The following is a 16,847-nucleotide window of genomic DNA, read 5'->3' on the forward strand; positions in this document are numbered from 1 at the left end:
TCCGTGTATGGTGTCTTTTCACATGTTTGTAAGGCTATTAATGCTCAATCTGCATGTTAACTTACAGAAACAAGATGAAATATGGAATGTCTTCCAATTCGTTTCTGTAAAACTAACCCAGATGCTGCGATTGAAAAAAAAAATATCACTAACAGCATGTCTCATAATAGAACTACTCTGTACTTCAGTTACAGAGATGAGTAACTGCATTTGAAGATGGTTTTCAAGATATGTTTGGCATTGCAGATAGCAACAGACTTGCTGAGATCTTTCATCTTCATGTACCCTCTATTATTACCTCTGACCGTTATTACCTATGTCTTGGTGCAATGTTGAAATGAACAAACTATGTCTTATATTTGTCTGGCAAACTAGCATTGAAAAAACATGACTTGAAATGGGCTTAACTATGGCTTGTGCTAACTATGACTTGCTATATCTGAATTGACAAGCCATGGTTGTGGCTGTTGCTTTACTACAGACATGGGATCGGATTTATGAAGTAGAGAGACGTAGCATCTGCTGTACACATGCACTGATAATGAGATGGGTAACTGTGGTGAAACTGGTTCTAGATGGAGCCCGGACAAGGTGATTCACTCTTGAAGCTGAGAATGGTAATGGCATTGGATTGGGGAGATCTCTTCACATTCAACAGCCTACTTTGAGTTTCCTGGAGCAGGACCCTGGTGTGCAGCACATCCTTGCCCCAACCAGTGGTACCAGTCCAACTCTACAAGCTATTTTTTAATTACCTATTTCCCTCGGCTCCGTCTGTCTTGGCATATAATGCTTCCTGTGTTAGAATAAGTTCCATTGAACTGAAAGAGTTGAACACCAAAGATGCTGCTGTAGTTAAAATCTCCTCAGCAGTGCTTGATTAGTTGAGGGGTTATACTTAAATTTATTATTTAAACACCCCAAACAAGAAAACCTGCATGTATTAAGCTTGATTTGGTGTTTATTTAGTTGCTACTGATCTGAAGGTTTACATTGCCATCTTCTAAGATCTGATTCATGAATTCAAATGATCTTGAAAGTGTAGTTTTTATTTTTAACATGAAAGTCAGCAGTTAATGGTCACAGCTTTCTCGAAGGGTACGATCTTGTGCACACTTATCTGAGTAATATTGCTAAAATAAATAGCCTATACTTCTGAGCTACAAAGTTGTAGAAGTTTGGGTGAGTCACCCAAAAGAAAAGCACCTGAGGAGTTGCTATTCTCTCTGTTTTGGAACTCCTCAGGTGCTTTTCTTTTGTTTGGTAAACTCCAGTAACACTGCACTGTCTGCACAAAGATGTACATGGCAGCTCTGTCTTGTGGTTGAATACAACCATTCAGAAAATCAAACAGAACGAAAAGATAAACTCATGTAGGTCTCTGTCCCCACGTAATGCTTTTGCACTGGAAGTAGAATAGAGCTAAAGGAGTGTCAGAAATGAACAAAGAACAGTCAAACAAGCTTAAAGTAATGGTTTTTCAACAGTGTGGCTGCCGATAATAGCTTTTGAGCTCAGAAATCTAAAAACAACTAAGACCCTAAGTAGCCTGTTTGCATGTTGTATTATTGCTCTTCAATAAGAATTGATTGGCTCAACTGCAAGGAAGTTATGCAAGTAATAAGATCACTTAGAGGGGTGCCTGTGCTAATGTTCCGGGTCTGAGGTGGAGTTCCCAATACATGTCTTGAGTCAGCTGCCATACTATAGCCCCTCACGGAGAGATGCTGGAGCCTTACAAGAAGGAAGACCTGCTGCTTGACACAGTTAACCTACACCTGCATATAATACAGAAACTGGAGCGATTATAGACACTTCAGAGAACAGATGCCATATTTGAAATGACCTCAGACTGCAGAGATGGACTGATGCCAAATCCCAGTACAATAAGGTTAAATGAGCACTTAGGAAGAGGATTAATACAAACTTCCATTTTGTATAGTCCTTTTTTCCCAATGGATTAACAAAACCACAGTGCTTTATGCCAGCCCTACCATGTAGGTTTAAATTACTCTATATTAAAATGGGAGACTGAAGATAGGATATTGTGGTTTGTTTAAGGACAGTCCGTGCATGGCTCATCTGAAATTAAGTGATTATTTACAGCCTTATGCTCTTAATAATTATTATGCAGTTTATATTATGAAGTATTACAAACAGGAAATAAGAGCCAGTGTTCAAATAAAAAGAGAAACTATATAAACAGTAGCATTATTCTGAAATATTTCGGTGTTATAGTGGATAAAGCATGGATACATATTAATGTGCTCCAGTGGTACAAAAAAGCCAATGCTTTTTTAATTGGGTTGCCAGAAACATCTTATCTTAACATACAGAAAGTAAGGGTAGTGTTATGCTAACTGGCAAATTTGTTGGGAGTACTTTGTTCTGAGTAGCCACCTAATGGTGCAGTGGGGAAATGACTTGACTAGCAAGCTAGAGGTTGCTGGTTCAAATCCCCGCTGGTATGTTTCCCAAACTATGGGAAACACTTCTATCAGGCAGTAGTGATATAGGAAAGATGCTGAATGGCATATCATACTACGTGGGAGGAGGCAATGGTAAACCCTTCCTGTATTCTACCAGAGACAACCACAGGGCTCTGTGGTCACCAGGAGTCGACACAGACTCAATGGCGAAGTGGGGAAATGCTTGACTAACAAGCAGAAGGTTGCCGGTTCGAATCCCTGCTGGTACAGCTGTATCGGGCAGCAGTGATATAGGAAGATGCTGAAAGGCACCATCTCATACTACGTGGGAGGAGGCAATGGTAAATCCCTCCTGTATTCTACCAAAGAAAACCACAGGGCTCTGTGGGCACCAGGAGTCAAACTCGACGGCACACTTTACCTTTGCTCTGAATAATAAGCTAATAAGCAGCAGATAGAATAGGTGAATGTTAAGCATTCAATGGAAGCTGAAAGAAGGTTAGTGAGAAAATCAGAGGAGAAGGGATGCTCTAGAACCAGCCTGAGGCGCTGTAGCTTTTTGGACCAACTCCAATCATCCCCAGACACAATGGCCAATAAGTAGGGATAAGGGGACAACTTCAACAGCAGCTGGGTGCTTTCCAGACAGCAGCTTAAAATTGCTTTGCTGTGTATAGGCTTGGTGTGCATTTGTACAGTCTGGGTTTTGACACTGTCTTACTGGCATACGGGAATGGCAAGGTGCAGTCCGCACAGCCACAACCTGTATTCGGATCTTATTGTGGCATTTCAGGTTTAAAGTGTTGTATATGCATTACAAAACAGGAGCTGATTTTTTTTTTAGTTTTGAGAACAGTTTGCAGGGTTTACTCAGAAGCAAATGATTTAGTTCAATGGGCTTCTTCCCAAGTAAGAGTGCATAGATTGCAGCTGTAGAAGTGTGGCTTGCACAGAGGCAGAATATTTTTTGCCTACTTTTGTTTTTTGCAAGAGCCAGGTGCTCTTGCTGAAATCACAGGATGGGGCCAGAGGAAGGGCAGTCCCCGATTAAGGGCAGCTAATTATTTCAATCCGATATGAGGGCTGGAAAGGTTGCCACCCCTGTGTGCCCTGGTGGCACGGCTTGGTTGGAGAACATGCCAGTGGCAATCTCCTCCTGAGCCTTCTGGAAATGCCCGTGTGCGAATACACTTAGGGGAGGGAAAGTAGTTCGTCACCCACCCACCCCTCTTCTCTCTCCACCCCCCCTCCCAGGAGCAAGTGATGTGAAATCAGATGGCAGTTTCAAAATGTAAGGGTTAACCATGAGATCTTACATCACTTTCTCCTGCACAATGCCTCAAATGTTCATGTGTCTGCCATCTTGGATCGGGGTATATGTCATTATTACAAACTGCACCATTGAAGTGTCCCTGTGTATCACTCACTATAGCTGTTCCAAATTTGGTTCAAATGGGTTAGACAGTCCTCAAGTTAGTGCACTTGTGCCTCAAAAGTTTTTGCATCTGCCATCTTGGATCGAGATTGGTGACAACATCGCCCACTACGCCATTTGGGCATCCCTATGTGTCTCCACATCTGTAACAAATTTGGTTCAAATCAGGTGGTTCACAAGTTAGTCCTCTTGCACCTCAAAATTGTATGTGCCCACCATCTTGGATTGGGGCAGATGACATCACAAACTACACCGTTGAGGCGTCCCTATGTGTCACTCACTGCAACTGTACCTAATTTTGTTTAAATTGGTTACAGTCCACAAATTTTTTGCTTGTGCCTCAGATGTTCACATGGCTGCCATCTTGAATTGGAGTGGATGGCATCACACACCATACCCTTTGGGCATCCCTATGTGTCCCTATAGCTATAGCAAATTTGGTTCAAGTTAGCCCACTTGTGCCTCATAAGATTTTGTGTCCGTCATCTTGGATTGGGATGGATGACATCATCACAAACTACGCCATTGACGTGTCCCTATGTGTACCTACTACTGTACCTGATTTGGTTCATATTGGTCCAGGAGTTGAGAAGTTGGGGGGGCGGGCACACACAGAGAATGCTGGCTGATCTCATAAGCCTACTGGAAAGTAGGCTAATAAAAAGGGATCCAGCAATATTAGCAGCTCTGCAAAAATAGTATAGCTCAATAGCTCCTGAAGCATATGAGAAATGCCTTGCTTTGAGAATGAAAGGAAATGTTGCATTTCCTTGTTGAAAATAAATGTTGAAAAATAATTACAATACACTGCTCTAAGAAAAGCTTTCCATCCAGATTCCAAATGGAGATTTTAAACGAGAGAGCTTTTGCAGCAGCCATAGGCAGCTTTTTACTTTCCTGCCCTTAAAATATTCCTTAGAGGCTGAAGAAAGAAACAATATTAAACTTCCCGAAAACTCATGATATCCATACTTTAAGACGATGAATTATTGTGCCCTTCTGTACAGAGGATGGCCTTTAAATATTTGAAATTCGTTAATGCATTTCTGTCCTTTTCCATCCCCATATATGTATACTATACATACATGGTTACTTTGCTTTCCTTCATCTGTGGGGGTTTACCAACCATCTTTGGTGGACCACAATACATAGATAGTGATCTGTGCTCGGCTTAGAGGGTCACAGATTCTTCATACCTGTCTGGTGGAACCGCTAAACTTAACACAATTAAAGGTGCTCGATTGTGCCTGGTACATTCTAGCTGTAGGTGTTTATCAGTCATTTGACTTTACTAGTAACCGGCACAACTTTGCATGTGCTGCACAACTTAAAACCAGATATTTAACAGGAAGAAATTCTATAGCAGTAGCATGTATACTTTAATTAAGAACATAAAAACAGCCATGCCGGATCAGGCCCATGGCTCATCTAGTCCACCATCCTTTTCACACAGTGGCCCACCAGATGCCACTGGGAGCCTACAGGCAAGAATTGAGGGCATGCCCTCTCTCCTGCTGTTACTCCCCTGCAACTGGTATTTACAGGCATCCTGCCTCTGAGGCTGGAAGTGGCCTATAGCCATCCGACTAGTAGCCGTTGATAGACCTCTCCTCCATGAAGTTATCCAAATCCCTCTTAAAGCCATCCAGGTTTCCTCAGGAAACAATAATTACAATAATGTATAGTACCAGCTATTTAAAAAGGTCAACACAACACAACACTATTCAAAAAGGTCAACACAAGCTAGCTCTGTCTCTACAGTACAATTTGCATTATGTTTCTTTGCAGTTATTTTATTTATTTGTTAGATTTATATCCTGTTCTTTTGGCAATTTACAGCTTTTAACAAAATAATAGTAATCCCATCCCAAAAGGGCTCACAATCTTTAACAAACAAACAAAAAAAGTTCAAAAGGGGGAAAGGTGTCCAGGGAGGGGAGGGTCCAGAAGGTTCTTGTTCCTTTGTAGGCCAATGGAGGGGCCTTGCTGCTTTGCCCCCTGCTCTGCTACAGCCTGATGGGAGTGGCTGCGGAGGAAAACTTGGTTCTGCACAAATGGGAAGGGGCCAGATGACAGTTGGTTCTCTTGAGGCTGATGGAGATTAAAACTTAATGGTTTTAGCTGAGAATAACCTGGAAACTTCACAAATTCCTACAGATCAATGAGGGGCGGGGGGGGGGGGGAATATATATATATATATATATATATATTCCCTATTACCAAACTTTTTTTTTTGGTCTTGCCTCCAAGAAGTATCTATCCACAGTGTATCACTTCCATATAGAAGACTTGGCCCTTTAACTGCTGCTTGGAATACAGTACATGCAAGTTCTTCTCTCTTTCTCTTGTTATTTGGAATGGGGATTTCTACAAAGCTAGAGGAATCTGCACACGTTTTCTTCTTCAAATACTTTTGCCACTATTGTTGGAAGCTTCTGGCTAAAAGAGTGTCTATCAGAACATAATTTGCAAAGGGCTATGTTAGGAGATATTATTCAAGTACTACAAATACATGTAATGGACTCTAATGCCATTTTGCTAGAAAAGCAGCTTCAGAAAGGAGAATTTGTGGCACTGGGGAGGAAAGAAATGTTTCACCCTTTTTCTGCTGCCATGTAAGTTAACGTTATACCTGAGTATGGTTTGATTTAGCTTTTTGGGGGTGTTTTCTTTGCATGGTTTGTACCTGAACATACAACGAAAAAGCTGTGGTCAGTTTATTTAGTGCTCCTGTTTCCATTTTTTGTAATCCATAAACATTATTAACAGGTAAAATAGATACTTGCTTTTCTGGAATGTCTTTCATATTTGTTTGGACCAACACGCTTGAATGTCTCTTATTTGGCCATTACCCTTCTGCTCTACTATAAGAGCTTTATGCTTGTTCTAGTGAGATGCCTACCAAAATGGTGAGATTTTTATGGAAATATGGCTCTAAACTGGGCTGTAGCTGAGTGGGTGAGTCACCTCTATTTCCCCTTTCCAAATTATTGATCCCAGCTTTCATTCCCTTGGCCTCTCTCTTTGGCCCCTCACCTGTGTCCACTGCCTCATCTGGATGCTAGTCAAGACTCTGCCACCTTTCCTTCTTCCCATTAGTATTTAGCTGTATCTTATCCCTGTGGCCATGTTAGAAAGATCTGTGTGATTCCATCTCTGTTGCTCCATCTGGGCTCTGCTTCTTGCGTGTTTCTTCATCAGTTCTTCTTGTACTATCAAGATGCGTTCCAAATGGTGGGATATTTATGGAAACGTTCTAAACATGGAGTGCAGATGAATGTGGGAGTTGTCCCTATCTTCCCTGCCCAACTGATTTTTCTCATCTTATATCCCCCTGGCCCTACTAAACACTTCATGAGCTGAGGAGGGCAGAGGGAGAAAACACACAACTGTACAAAACTACATTTAAAGTAGAGGAAGCCAGCTGGTCTGCTGGTCGATGAGGTCACGATTGCCATCCCTTCTGCACTGACAGCCTGTTTTTTTATTGGATGGGCGGCATTTGGGCATTTCTTTCCCAGGTGGAAGATCATAGGTTCCTTTATGGGCATGCTTCTTATGGTATCTCCTATTCATGCCAGTAAAGTAGTTAAGGTGAGCAGACAGACTTGTGCATGCGGTTTGTTTGTTGGTTTGTTTAACTAACATATTTTTATACCACCCAAAACTTACGTCTCTGGGCAGTTTACAACAAAACAAAATAAATGACTACAGAAAAGATTAAAACATTAGTTAAAACAAAATAAACGGCAACAAAAAAAGGTCAAAACATTAATTAAAACTAAATAAATGACAACAGAAAAGGTTAAAACATTACAATTTAAAAAATTTTAAACAATATTTTAAACCAATGTTAAAACTATTAAAACAGTATTTAATTAAAAGCCTGGGTGAACAGACGCATCTTTAAGGACTTTTTAAAAAGTTGTCAGAGATGGGGACCATCATTATTATGTGAGATACCATTATTATAATTATATTCTTGTAGTTAGACTAAGCAAACCACTTATACAATAATATTCACTAAGACATTTTCTTTTCTTTGTTTTTGACTGCACACAGTTATAACTAAATAAAATTCATTGTCCCACAAAGACAAATTTTCTCCTCCCAGTTTTGAACTATGTTTTCAGCTGTCTTGCACACACCCAACAAAGCTTTCCATACAATTTGCATTAGCCTTAATGTTTTTTGTAATCTCAAAAAGAGCCCAAAATCTAAAGGTGATGAAGCATCTATGTAAAGGGGAAAGCACAAGGTTCAATTACCGGGCCATGGAACAACCTAAAGTATACAGAGCAACAACAAGGGACTCCATGCAGAAATATCCTGCATGAATCTTTCCATGCAGAAATAGGCTCCATCCTCTTCTCTTGAATGGCAATCTAAGTAGAATAACATCAGTGTAAATGACCACTGACTTACTCTCTAGGAAGCAGAAATGATAACATTTGTTCTTATTAGAATATCATTTATTTATATGTCGTATTTATATATCGCCCTATACAAATCTCAGGGTGGTTTACAATCCACTTTGATTTTTCACTCTACTGACTGAGAGAATAAATGAAGCTTTTATGTAAGTCCTGCCTTGATGGTTAAAAAAATGGTCATTCAGGTAGATACAAATATTATAATGAAATCAAGAATTTAAAAAAATAAAAAGTCTAATCATATAAAGCAAATTAGTACAGTAAGATCATCTATGCCAATAGCATATAGGAGAGGAACAAGTTCTGTTACCCACTTTTCTGGTAAATGGACATTAAGATATCTATCAAATTAGACAGATGAGGTCTGGCTATAACTTTAATAACTTTAGACTGCAATCCTTAAATCTACACTTACTTGGAAGTAAGATGGAAGTCCATTACTTGGAGGCAATGGACCCACCAAGATAAATGGTATTCATTTGTGTAAACATGGTTAGGATTAGGCTATTGCCTTATTGAAAGAAAAGCGCAGTGCATAAATAACATTCATGTAAATAAAATAATAATAATATAAATAAAATTAATGCATACATTTAGAAGAAGAAGCATATTCTGCTTGGCATGCAACGTCCATCTTCTTTAGGCCAGTAAGCCCTTAAACATTTTATTCTAGTTTTCAGCCACAAAGTCCTGCATTTGTCTTCCTTTCCCATACGCAATTGTGTTTTTCAGGGGCTGTTGCAGGGAATCACAAAAGATATCTTTGGCCCAAAGAAGATACCTCTGAAAGAAATTGCCAGAGATTTAAATTAGGAAATATCTCTTCACCTATACAACAAAACTGTAGGCAAATCTTTTCATCATGCAGATAAACCCAGGCTTCTATTTGGTCTTTAAACTAAGAGATTCAGGCCACATTGTACTGTGATAACCTGAAACCTGAGATTTACTTTCATCCCATAAATTAATAGTGCTTTTGATTAAGCATGGTCAGGATTAGGCGGTTAGTTTTATTTGGGGGCAGGGGGACAGTACATGCATACACATGTGCTTCTCTAACAAATAATCTTTTGTGCTTTACACAGATTTACCTTATATGTTATACTAGACTGTATCCAAAGGTTCCCTTTCTCTGACAGAAGGAGCTTTCTCTGGAGGAAGGAGTTCTCCCCCATAGGAAGTTTCATTCACTTGAGGAAAGAACCTTTGGCTATAGCCCAACGGCTGACATTCAGAGCAAGGAACCACATGGGGAATGAGCAAGATTGTGCTAGACAGGAAGATGGTTTTGTTGCGCCAAAATGGGAGTTACACAAGAACTCTATAGTGTTATAGCGCTCTTGCTCAAAAGTTCCCACTGAAAGAGAAGGTATGTTGCGATTGCACAATTGTTGCTCACGCATGTTTGCGGTAGTAGATACTACCACAATCAGTACTCACGTTCCAGACTTAGACAACTAGCTAGTGCATCAGTTTTGTGCTAGCGTAAAGTCCTCCTGCAAGCAATTTGTTGCTCTGAATGGCAGCCACTGTCTCCACAGAACCTATGAATGAGGTGGAACTTAAGAGTCAAAGACAGCCTGAACTCCAAAACTCCCTAGAAGAGAAGGGCATTAGCCTAGAACACTGGAAAATCATGTCTTTTGCTTGCTTGCTTTTCTAAATCGAGCTTCTGGGAATGGGGAGATGCTAAGTATCCAGCTTCTGGGTGTTCTTGCTGCATAAAATTTGCTTTCATCACCCCATGTTTTTTCCCATTACCACCACCACCACCACCAACCACCACCACTACCACACATCACTTCCAAAATAACTTAGGTTGTAGGAACATAGGAAGCTGCCTTATACTGAGCCAGACCATTGACCCACCTAGCTCAGCATTGTCAACACTGATTGGCAGCAGCTCTCCAAGGTTACAGGCAGGAATCTCTCCCAGTCCCAGCCCTACATGGAGATCCCACGGATTGAACTGGGACCTTCTCCATGCAAGTATGTAGATGCTCTTCCACTGAACTATGACCCCATCTCCTAAGGGGAATATCTTACCGCACTCAAATGTAATCTCTACAAAGCAGATGGACTCTACTTATCTAAGGAGGCATTTCATGCTTACTACCACAAGACCTGCTCTCCTCCCTTTTTCTCCCTTCTCCAGGAGAGAAGAGCTGGTCTTGTGGTAGTAAGCATGAATTGTCCCCTTTGCTAAGCAGGGTCCACCCTGGTTTGCATTAGAATGAGAGACTATGTGTGAGCATTGTAAGATATTCCCCTTAGGGGATGGGGCTGCTCTGGGAAAAGAAGAAGGTTCCAAGTCCCGCTGCCACCACCTGGCATCTCCACGATAGGGCTGAGAAAGACTCTAGTCTGTAACCTTGGAGAAGCTGCTGCCAGTCTATGTAGACAATACTGAGCTAGATGGACCAATGGTCTGACTTGGTATAAGGCAGCTTCTTATGTGCCTGTGCTCACTTTTCTGTGCCAATATTTACAATAAGCAGCTAGAACCATGGGCCTTTCTTGTAACAACTCAGAATGGTTGATTCTGTACCAGATTCCTTGATGAACGAATGGACATAGCTTTGGATCGATTGCTCCATCTACTTTAGTTTGTAGATGTCTATTGCAGCAAAAGCCAGTAGTTTTGCATACATCATGTGGCCTGATCCTCAAATACCTGAAAGTTTACTAGATGACTAAACAAAAAACAAAAAAGGAGAGGTCTGGAAGGAAAAGCAAAATGAAAGAGAAAAACTGATAGTGTTCTTTTGTCATAATCTGGCATTCAAGCTTGAACATTTGGTTTCTTTTTCTTTTTATAGTCCAGGGCTTTAACCATCATAGATGAAGAACTATATTGTCTGCTTTGGAGCTCAGTGAGGCTTAATTACACATAAACATGTACTGGATTTGTGGCCATAGATACAGTATGAACAATGACTTACTTTGGGCAGCAGAGTAATTCATTAAAATTGCAATAGCAGACCATCTCACAGCCTTGTCCCTCCCAGAAGTGATCCTGAAGATTCCCATCAATGGGTCGAAGACCTGCCACTCCCTCTGGTATGCTATGACAGTTGCGGTCGTTCAACAGTTTCCTGTAGCAGGAGAGGCGGCCCAACGGTGTCAGATGGACACCAAGCAGCATGCTCAAGAAGAGAAGAGCGGAGGGAGTCTTCATTTCTTAATCTTTGCAAGACTTTGCAAATATTCTAGTGAAGAAAGAAAGGCTTGTTAGATAATCGGTGTGTCTGCATGAAAGTACTGCTGGTATAATGTTGAATACATTTCTTTACTCCCTGGGCATCTTGAAGTACATATTTATCAGTATTATTTACACAAGTGCCTAATAATACAGGCCTGCACAGCATAAGGCCCAGGGGCTGAATCTGGCCCACAGGGCCTCTCTTGCTGGCACTACAGGTAGGAAGATCCTGCAGCAACAGCAGGAACCATTAATAATTTTTAATAATTTATTTTAATGTAACGATTAATGTGCTGAAAATTGATTTCAGCTTCCGCCCAAGTCACGGTCATTTCTTGCCCCCTGGTGTATTTGAATTGTGCATCCTTGGCCTAAGATGTGCTAGGGAGATACTGTACAAAAACGGAAAGAGTCAGACCCTTTGCACACACTCGCAGTCTAAAAAAACCCAGGTCTGAAGTGCCAGTAGCAACTTGGCAATTTCGCAAGGTCTCTTTGGAACAAGAGTTCTGAAGACTGAGATTGGCATGGCACTAGTGACAGTCTGTGAACATGTTATGATGGGGGCAACACTTGTGGCGGGGCACGCCCGAAAATGTTCTTCGACTCCAGCAGTCACAGTTTAATTTGAAGATGTGTGGCTAAACCCTGGATCACTGCTAGAGCTAAGTTTCCAGATTCTCCTTCAGCCACAAATGAGTTGTGTTAGAAGCAGAGAGGGGTTTGAAGAAAGAAATCTCATCCCAGTGGCATATCCTAATGGCCTATGCAGGCCATTTGAGATAATTACAGGCCATTTTTATTGATTTATTTTGGTTTTCATTTATATCCTGCTCTTTCTCTGAGGAGTCCAAAGTGATGTACATGTTTTTGTTTTCACAACAACGCTGTGAGGTATGTTAGGCTGAGGGATAAGTGGCTGGCCCAGAGTCACGCAGTGGATTTCAGGGCTGACCTGGGATTTGAATTTGGGCCTCCCCAGTCCCATCCAGTGCTCTAATCACGACATCATACTGGCTTTCAAATTGGCTGTGAGGAAATCAATAGTTATGAGCTGCTGTTCTTCCTAGCTGCTGGCCAGACCCCTGATCTCTGCTATCTGCCTTCTCTCCAATCAACTTTATAAGGGAAAAGGCTGTAGTTCAGTGATGGAGTGCATCATGCATGCTTTGCAATAAGGAAGGTTCCAAGTCCAATCCCTAGCATCTCCCTATAGGACACAGAAAGACCTCCTCCGAAAGTCCTGGAGAGCTGGTGTCAGTCAGTATGTAAGACTAAGCTAAGCTAGATAGACCAGATGGCCTTACCTCAGTATGAGACTTCATAAGTTCAGCTGAAACTGGTTTAATTGTTGTAGCTTCCATTTAAGTAACTCCTAAGATAGGTTCTCAAACTTGGGTCTCCAGATGTTGTTGGCCTATACCTCCCACCATACCCAGTCTCAACGGCCTTGAGAACACTAGTCCATCTGGGGACCCAAGTCTGAGAGCCCCGCCTTCAGTTATTTCGTCTGTAGAGGAGTCTGGTGAAGTTTTGGTGACAATTATCTCTTATCACCTCCAAGAAACATTACAGTATCCAGATGTACTCTCCTCCCATCCCAGCATGATATGGCCCAGCATGAACCTTAGAAGGGGCTCTCGGGTTAGGGGGGACCCATGGAAGGCAATTTGCCAAAGGTCCTCTGAAACCTAGAATTGGCCATGGATGGAATTTAGAGGTAGACAATAAGGTTTAGCACTTCTGCATTTCTCCCAGGGACCAGACTGAAGTGTGTAGAGAGAGGGTCTATCATTGACAGATTAAGGAGCTTTGTGTTAATGTCTGCTGTAAATTGCTTAGTTTTGAAGATGATGTACTACCCAAATGCTTTCTTAGAAAAACACATGCCCAGGGTTAGATCCAAATATTCCTAATGAATGAATGAATGATTCACTGAATGATTCACTGAAAATACTTTCTCTGATGGAGGAATTTCTTCCTCCAAAGGCTGGAAAGCTTTGGATCCAGCCTCATATCACCACCACTACCCACTACCACTGCAAATATTCATATACCACTCCTCAGCCAAAATTCTCAAAATTCTCAAAATTCTCATAGAAAAATAAATACTGTAATACCTATACAAGATAGTGCCCTGTCCTCAAAGGTCTCACAATCTAAAAAGAAACAGAAGGCAGATACCAGCAACAGCCACTAGAGGGATGCTGTGCTGGGGTTGGATAGGGCCAGCCCCACAGTATACCAGGCTTGGTCCTTTCTCATAATTGAATGTATGTTCAGTTATGTTTTTTGAAACCATGTTAATTATAAAAATAAAGAATCCTATGACTATGAAGTCACAACTGCAGGGGGAAAGGGTTCTGGAAAACATTTCTACTACCGGTAATTTAAATTCTTCAATTTTGTGGACAGCGATGGAAGCCCCTCCTCGTGATTTTCTTTCATTATTTATTTATTATTATTATTTTACATTTTATATCCCGCTCTTCCTCCAAGGAGCCCAGAGAGGTGTACTACATACTTAAGTTTCTCCTCACAACAACCCTGTGAAGTAGGTTAGGCTGAGAAAGAAGTGACTGGCCCAGAGTCACCCAGCAAGTATCACAGATGAATGGGGATTTCAACTTGGGTCTTCCCAGTCCTAGTCCAGCACTCTAACCACTACGCCACGCTGGCTCTACACTGGCTCTACACTGACTCCCATAACCACCTAATGGTGCAGCATGGAAATGACTTGAGTAAGGAGCAAGAGGTTGCTGGTTCGAATCCCCACTGGTATGTTTCCCAGACTATGGGAAACACCTATATCGGGCAGCAGCGATATGGGAAGATGCTGAAAGACATCATCTCATACTGCATGGGAGATGGCGATGGTAAACCCCTCCTCTATTCTACCAAAGACAATCACAGGGCTCTGTGATTGCCAGGAGTCGACACCAACTCCTTTACTTTACTCTGACTCCCATCTTACTGTCTGGGCCATCTCCCGCCCTCTGTGCTGCAAAGTTGGCCTCTACTTGAGCTGCATTTCCACTCCTGAGTTTTGAATGTGATATGTCAAAATGCCCCATTTTCAGGCTGTGAAAATAAGGGTGTCCTGTACAATGTGTGCCAAATTACAGGTTTCTAGATAGTGCTGAAGTTCCTTAACAATTTCGAAAGACACTTTCTGCCCATCATGTGAAAGGAAAGATGTACAAATAACCCATTTCCAGACTCTTCTAGTAATCAGTCTGACTGGTATCCATATGGCCAAATGCACACCCTGATTTTGCTTTCGAGTTGGTACAAAGGTACACATCTTATTCATTTTGATACATCTGTAAGTGAGATGAACAGGCAGTTACAAAGATCCATCTGTGTAACTCTAACTCTGTCTCTCTCTCTCTGTGTATAATATGGTGAATAGGTCCAACAAAACATATATTCATTCAACTAGCGTTTCTGAAAATGAAAACTGTCAACCTCCCCTTTAATTTGCCAGGACAGCCAGTACATTGTGTGTGATGCTGAGGACAGCAGCTAATCCACTGAGGATGGACTCCATGAATTGCGTCTTTGTAAAGACCATCAATGCTGCAATTCTTTACTGGGACTAGATTTTTATTAAAAACCCATTTAATTTCTGTAAGGAAAACAGATTTAAAAAATAATAATAATGGGGGAAAAATTATCTTCTTCATAGTCATCCGTTCCCCATCCCCACCCTCCTATTAATATTCCATGCAAAATACCAGGGTTCCAAGGTTTTGTGTTTGTGACACTTAACATTCTGTCCTAGTTATATAACGAAGAAAAGTTATCGCCTATCATTGGCTGCTTAATCAAAGTTTTAAAGCTAAATCTTACCTCCCCATGTGTGTCAACCCTATGAAGGGTAGGGGCAACCACCAGCTCCTCTGGGTGTTTTCTGCTGTTTCTGTCTAGCACATGGCTTAACTTCTACCCTTTCTAACTAGCCCAGAGAGAGCGGATACATTAGGATGATCTACAGAGGAAGCAAAAATGGCTTACCTTCCTTGTGGTTTGCTTCTGTTCTTTGCCTCCCTGGCACTGGCAGTTGTGCCTGTTCAGATGCTCCAACAGAGAGTTAAGCTACACGGAGATGAAGAAAGGGAGGACTAAAAGGACCTCTTGGATAAATCCTCCTTTGTCTGGCCTGCCTCCTATTTGCAAGTGGCAGACTCTCTTCTCCATCCAGCCAGGGGCGAAGGGGAAAACTGCATGAAATACCTCCTTCAGGGAACATCCTGCTTTGACAAGGGAGAAATGAAGAGCCCCTTTCCAACTGTAAACAACCAGCCTATACATAATTCAGCCAGAGTGTAAATAGATGCCCTACAGCAGAAAGAACAACCACCACCAAATGCTGTGCAGTGTGATATAGTAAATGAATGGAAGAGGCATGTGTGTGTGGGTGGGTGTGAAAGAGAGGAAAGGATATCAGGGTCATTCAGATAGTTAAATCAGACGTGTGCGGCCCAATCCTTCACTAAAAAAGTAAGGGCGGAGAGCTGTTCTTGTGACAGCGAGCATGAATGGTCTTCTTTGCTAAGCAGAGTTTGGATTGGTTTGCATTTGGATGGGTGAATATATGTGAGCCCTGGCTATTGTAAGATTAGGGCAGTGTTCTTCATTGTAAGGCCTGGAGGCCAATGGTGGTTCTCCCCCCCCCCCCAAAAAAAACCTCTTAAGAGTGGCCCTCTGACTAATTATTTTGTGCAGTATTTAAATATGATAGATAGATAGATAGATAGATAGATAGATAGATAGATAGATAGATAGAAAGAAATATTTATTGGGCCTGTGTGAAGCTACAGCCAAAACTGAATACCCTGCACAGTCCCCCTGTTAGGGATGTGCCCGAATCATTTCGGTGCCTCATTAGATGATTTGGGCACATCCCTACCACCTGGCATCATGCAAAGACAATCATTCTCACCATGCAGTGTTGCACTTTGCCGCACACTGTGGTATGTGGGGGTCCTTTAAGGGAAATGGATCCCTTTTGAGCCCTTGAACCATCTTGGAAGGCATGCACAGGGTGTTGGGAAGTGCCCTCTCTTCTTTCTCTATCTTTTTAAGCGGCCTCTCAGCACTGAGAAAACCACAGTGCAGTGCAGACGTCAACACAGTAGGAAAGGGCTCTCACATTGAAGGTTTTCCCCCAAAGGGGGCCTCACTTGGAAAATAGACCACTGCCTTAGGAGATGAGGCCATAGCACAGAGGTAGAGCATCTGCTTGCATGCAGAAGGTCCTGGGTTCAGTCCCTGGCATCTCCAGTTAGGGCTGCGAAAGACTCCTGCCTGAAACCTGTGTCTGTGTAGACCAGGGATTCTCATCG

The 16,847-nt window shown here is 41.8% G+C and overlaps 1 protein-coding gene across 1 annotated transcript; it reads right to left on the bottom strand.

The window, feature by feature from the left end:
• Positions 1–8,314: 8,314 nt before the first annotated feature.
• Positions 8,315–15,828, bottom strand: SCRG1 (stimulator of chondrogenesis 1). The gene is made up of 3 exons (XM_053251999.1): positions 15,517–15,828; positions 11,240–11,506; positions 8,315–9,080 (listed from the first exon to the last, which is right to left on the bottom strand). Exons 2-3 carry the CDS (start codon positions 11,473–11,475, stop codon positions 9,026–9,028), a joined length of 291 nt encoding a protein of 96 aa, XP_053107974.1. The 5' UTR covers positions 11,476–11,506; positions 15,517–15,828; the 3' UTR covers positions 8,315–9,025.
• Between the last annotated feature and the right edge of the window lie 1,019 nt (positions 15,829–16,847).

Source organism: Hemicordylus capensis, chromosome 5, assembly GCF_027244095.1.
Source record: "Hemicordylus capensis ecotype Gifberg chromosome 5, rHemCap1.1.pri, whole genome shotgun sequence".
NCBI lineage: Eukaryota > Metazoa > Chordata > Lepidosauria > Squamata > Cordylidae > Hemicordylus > Hemicordylus capensis.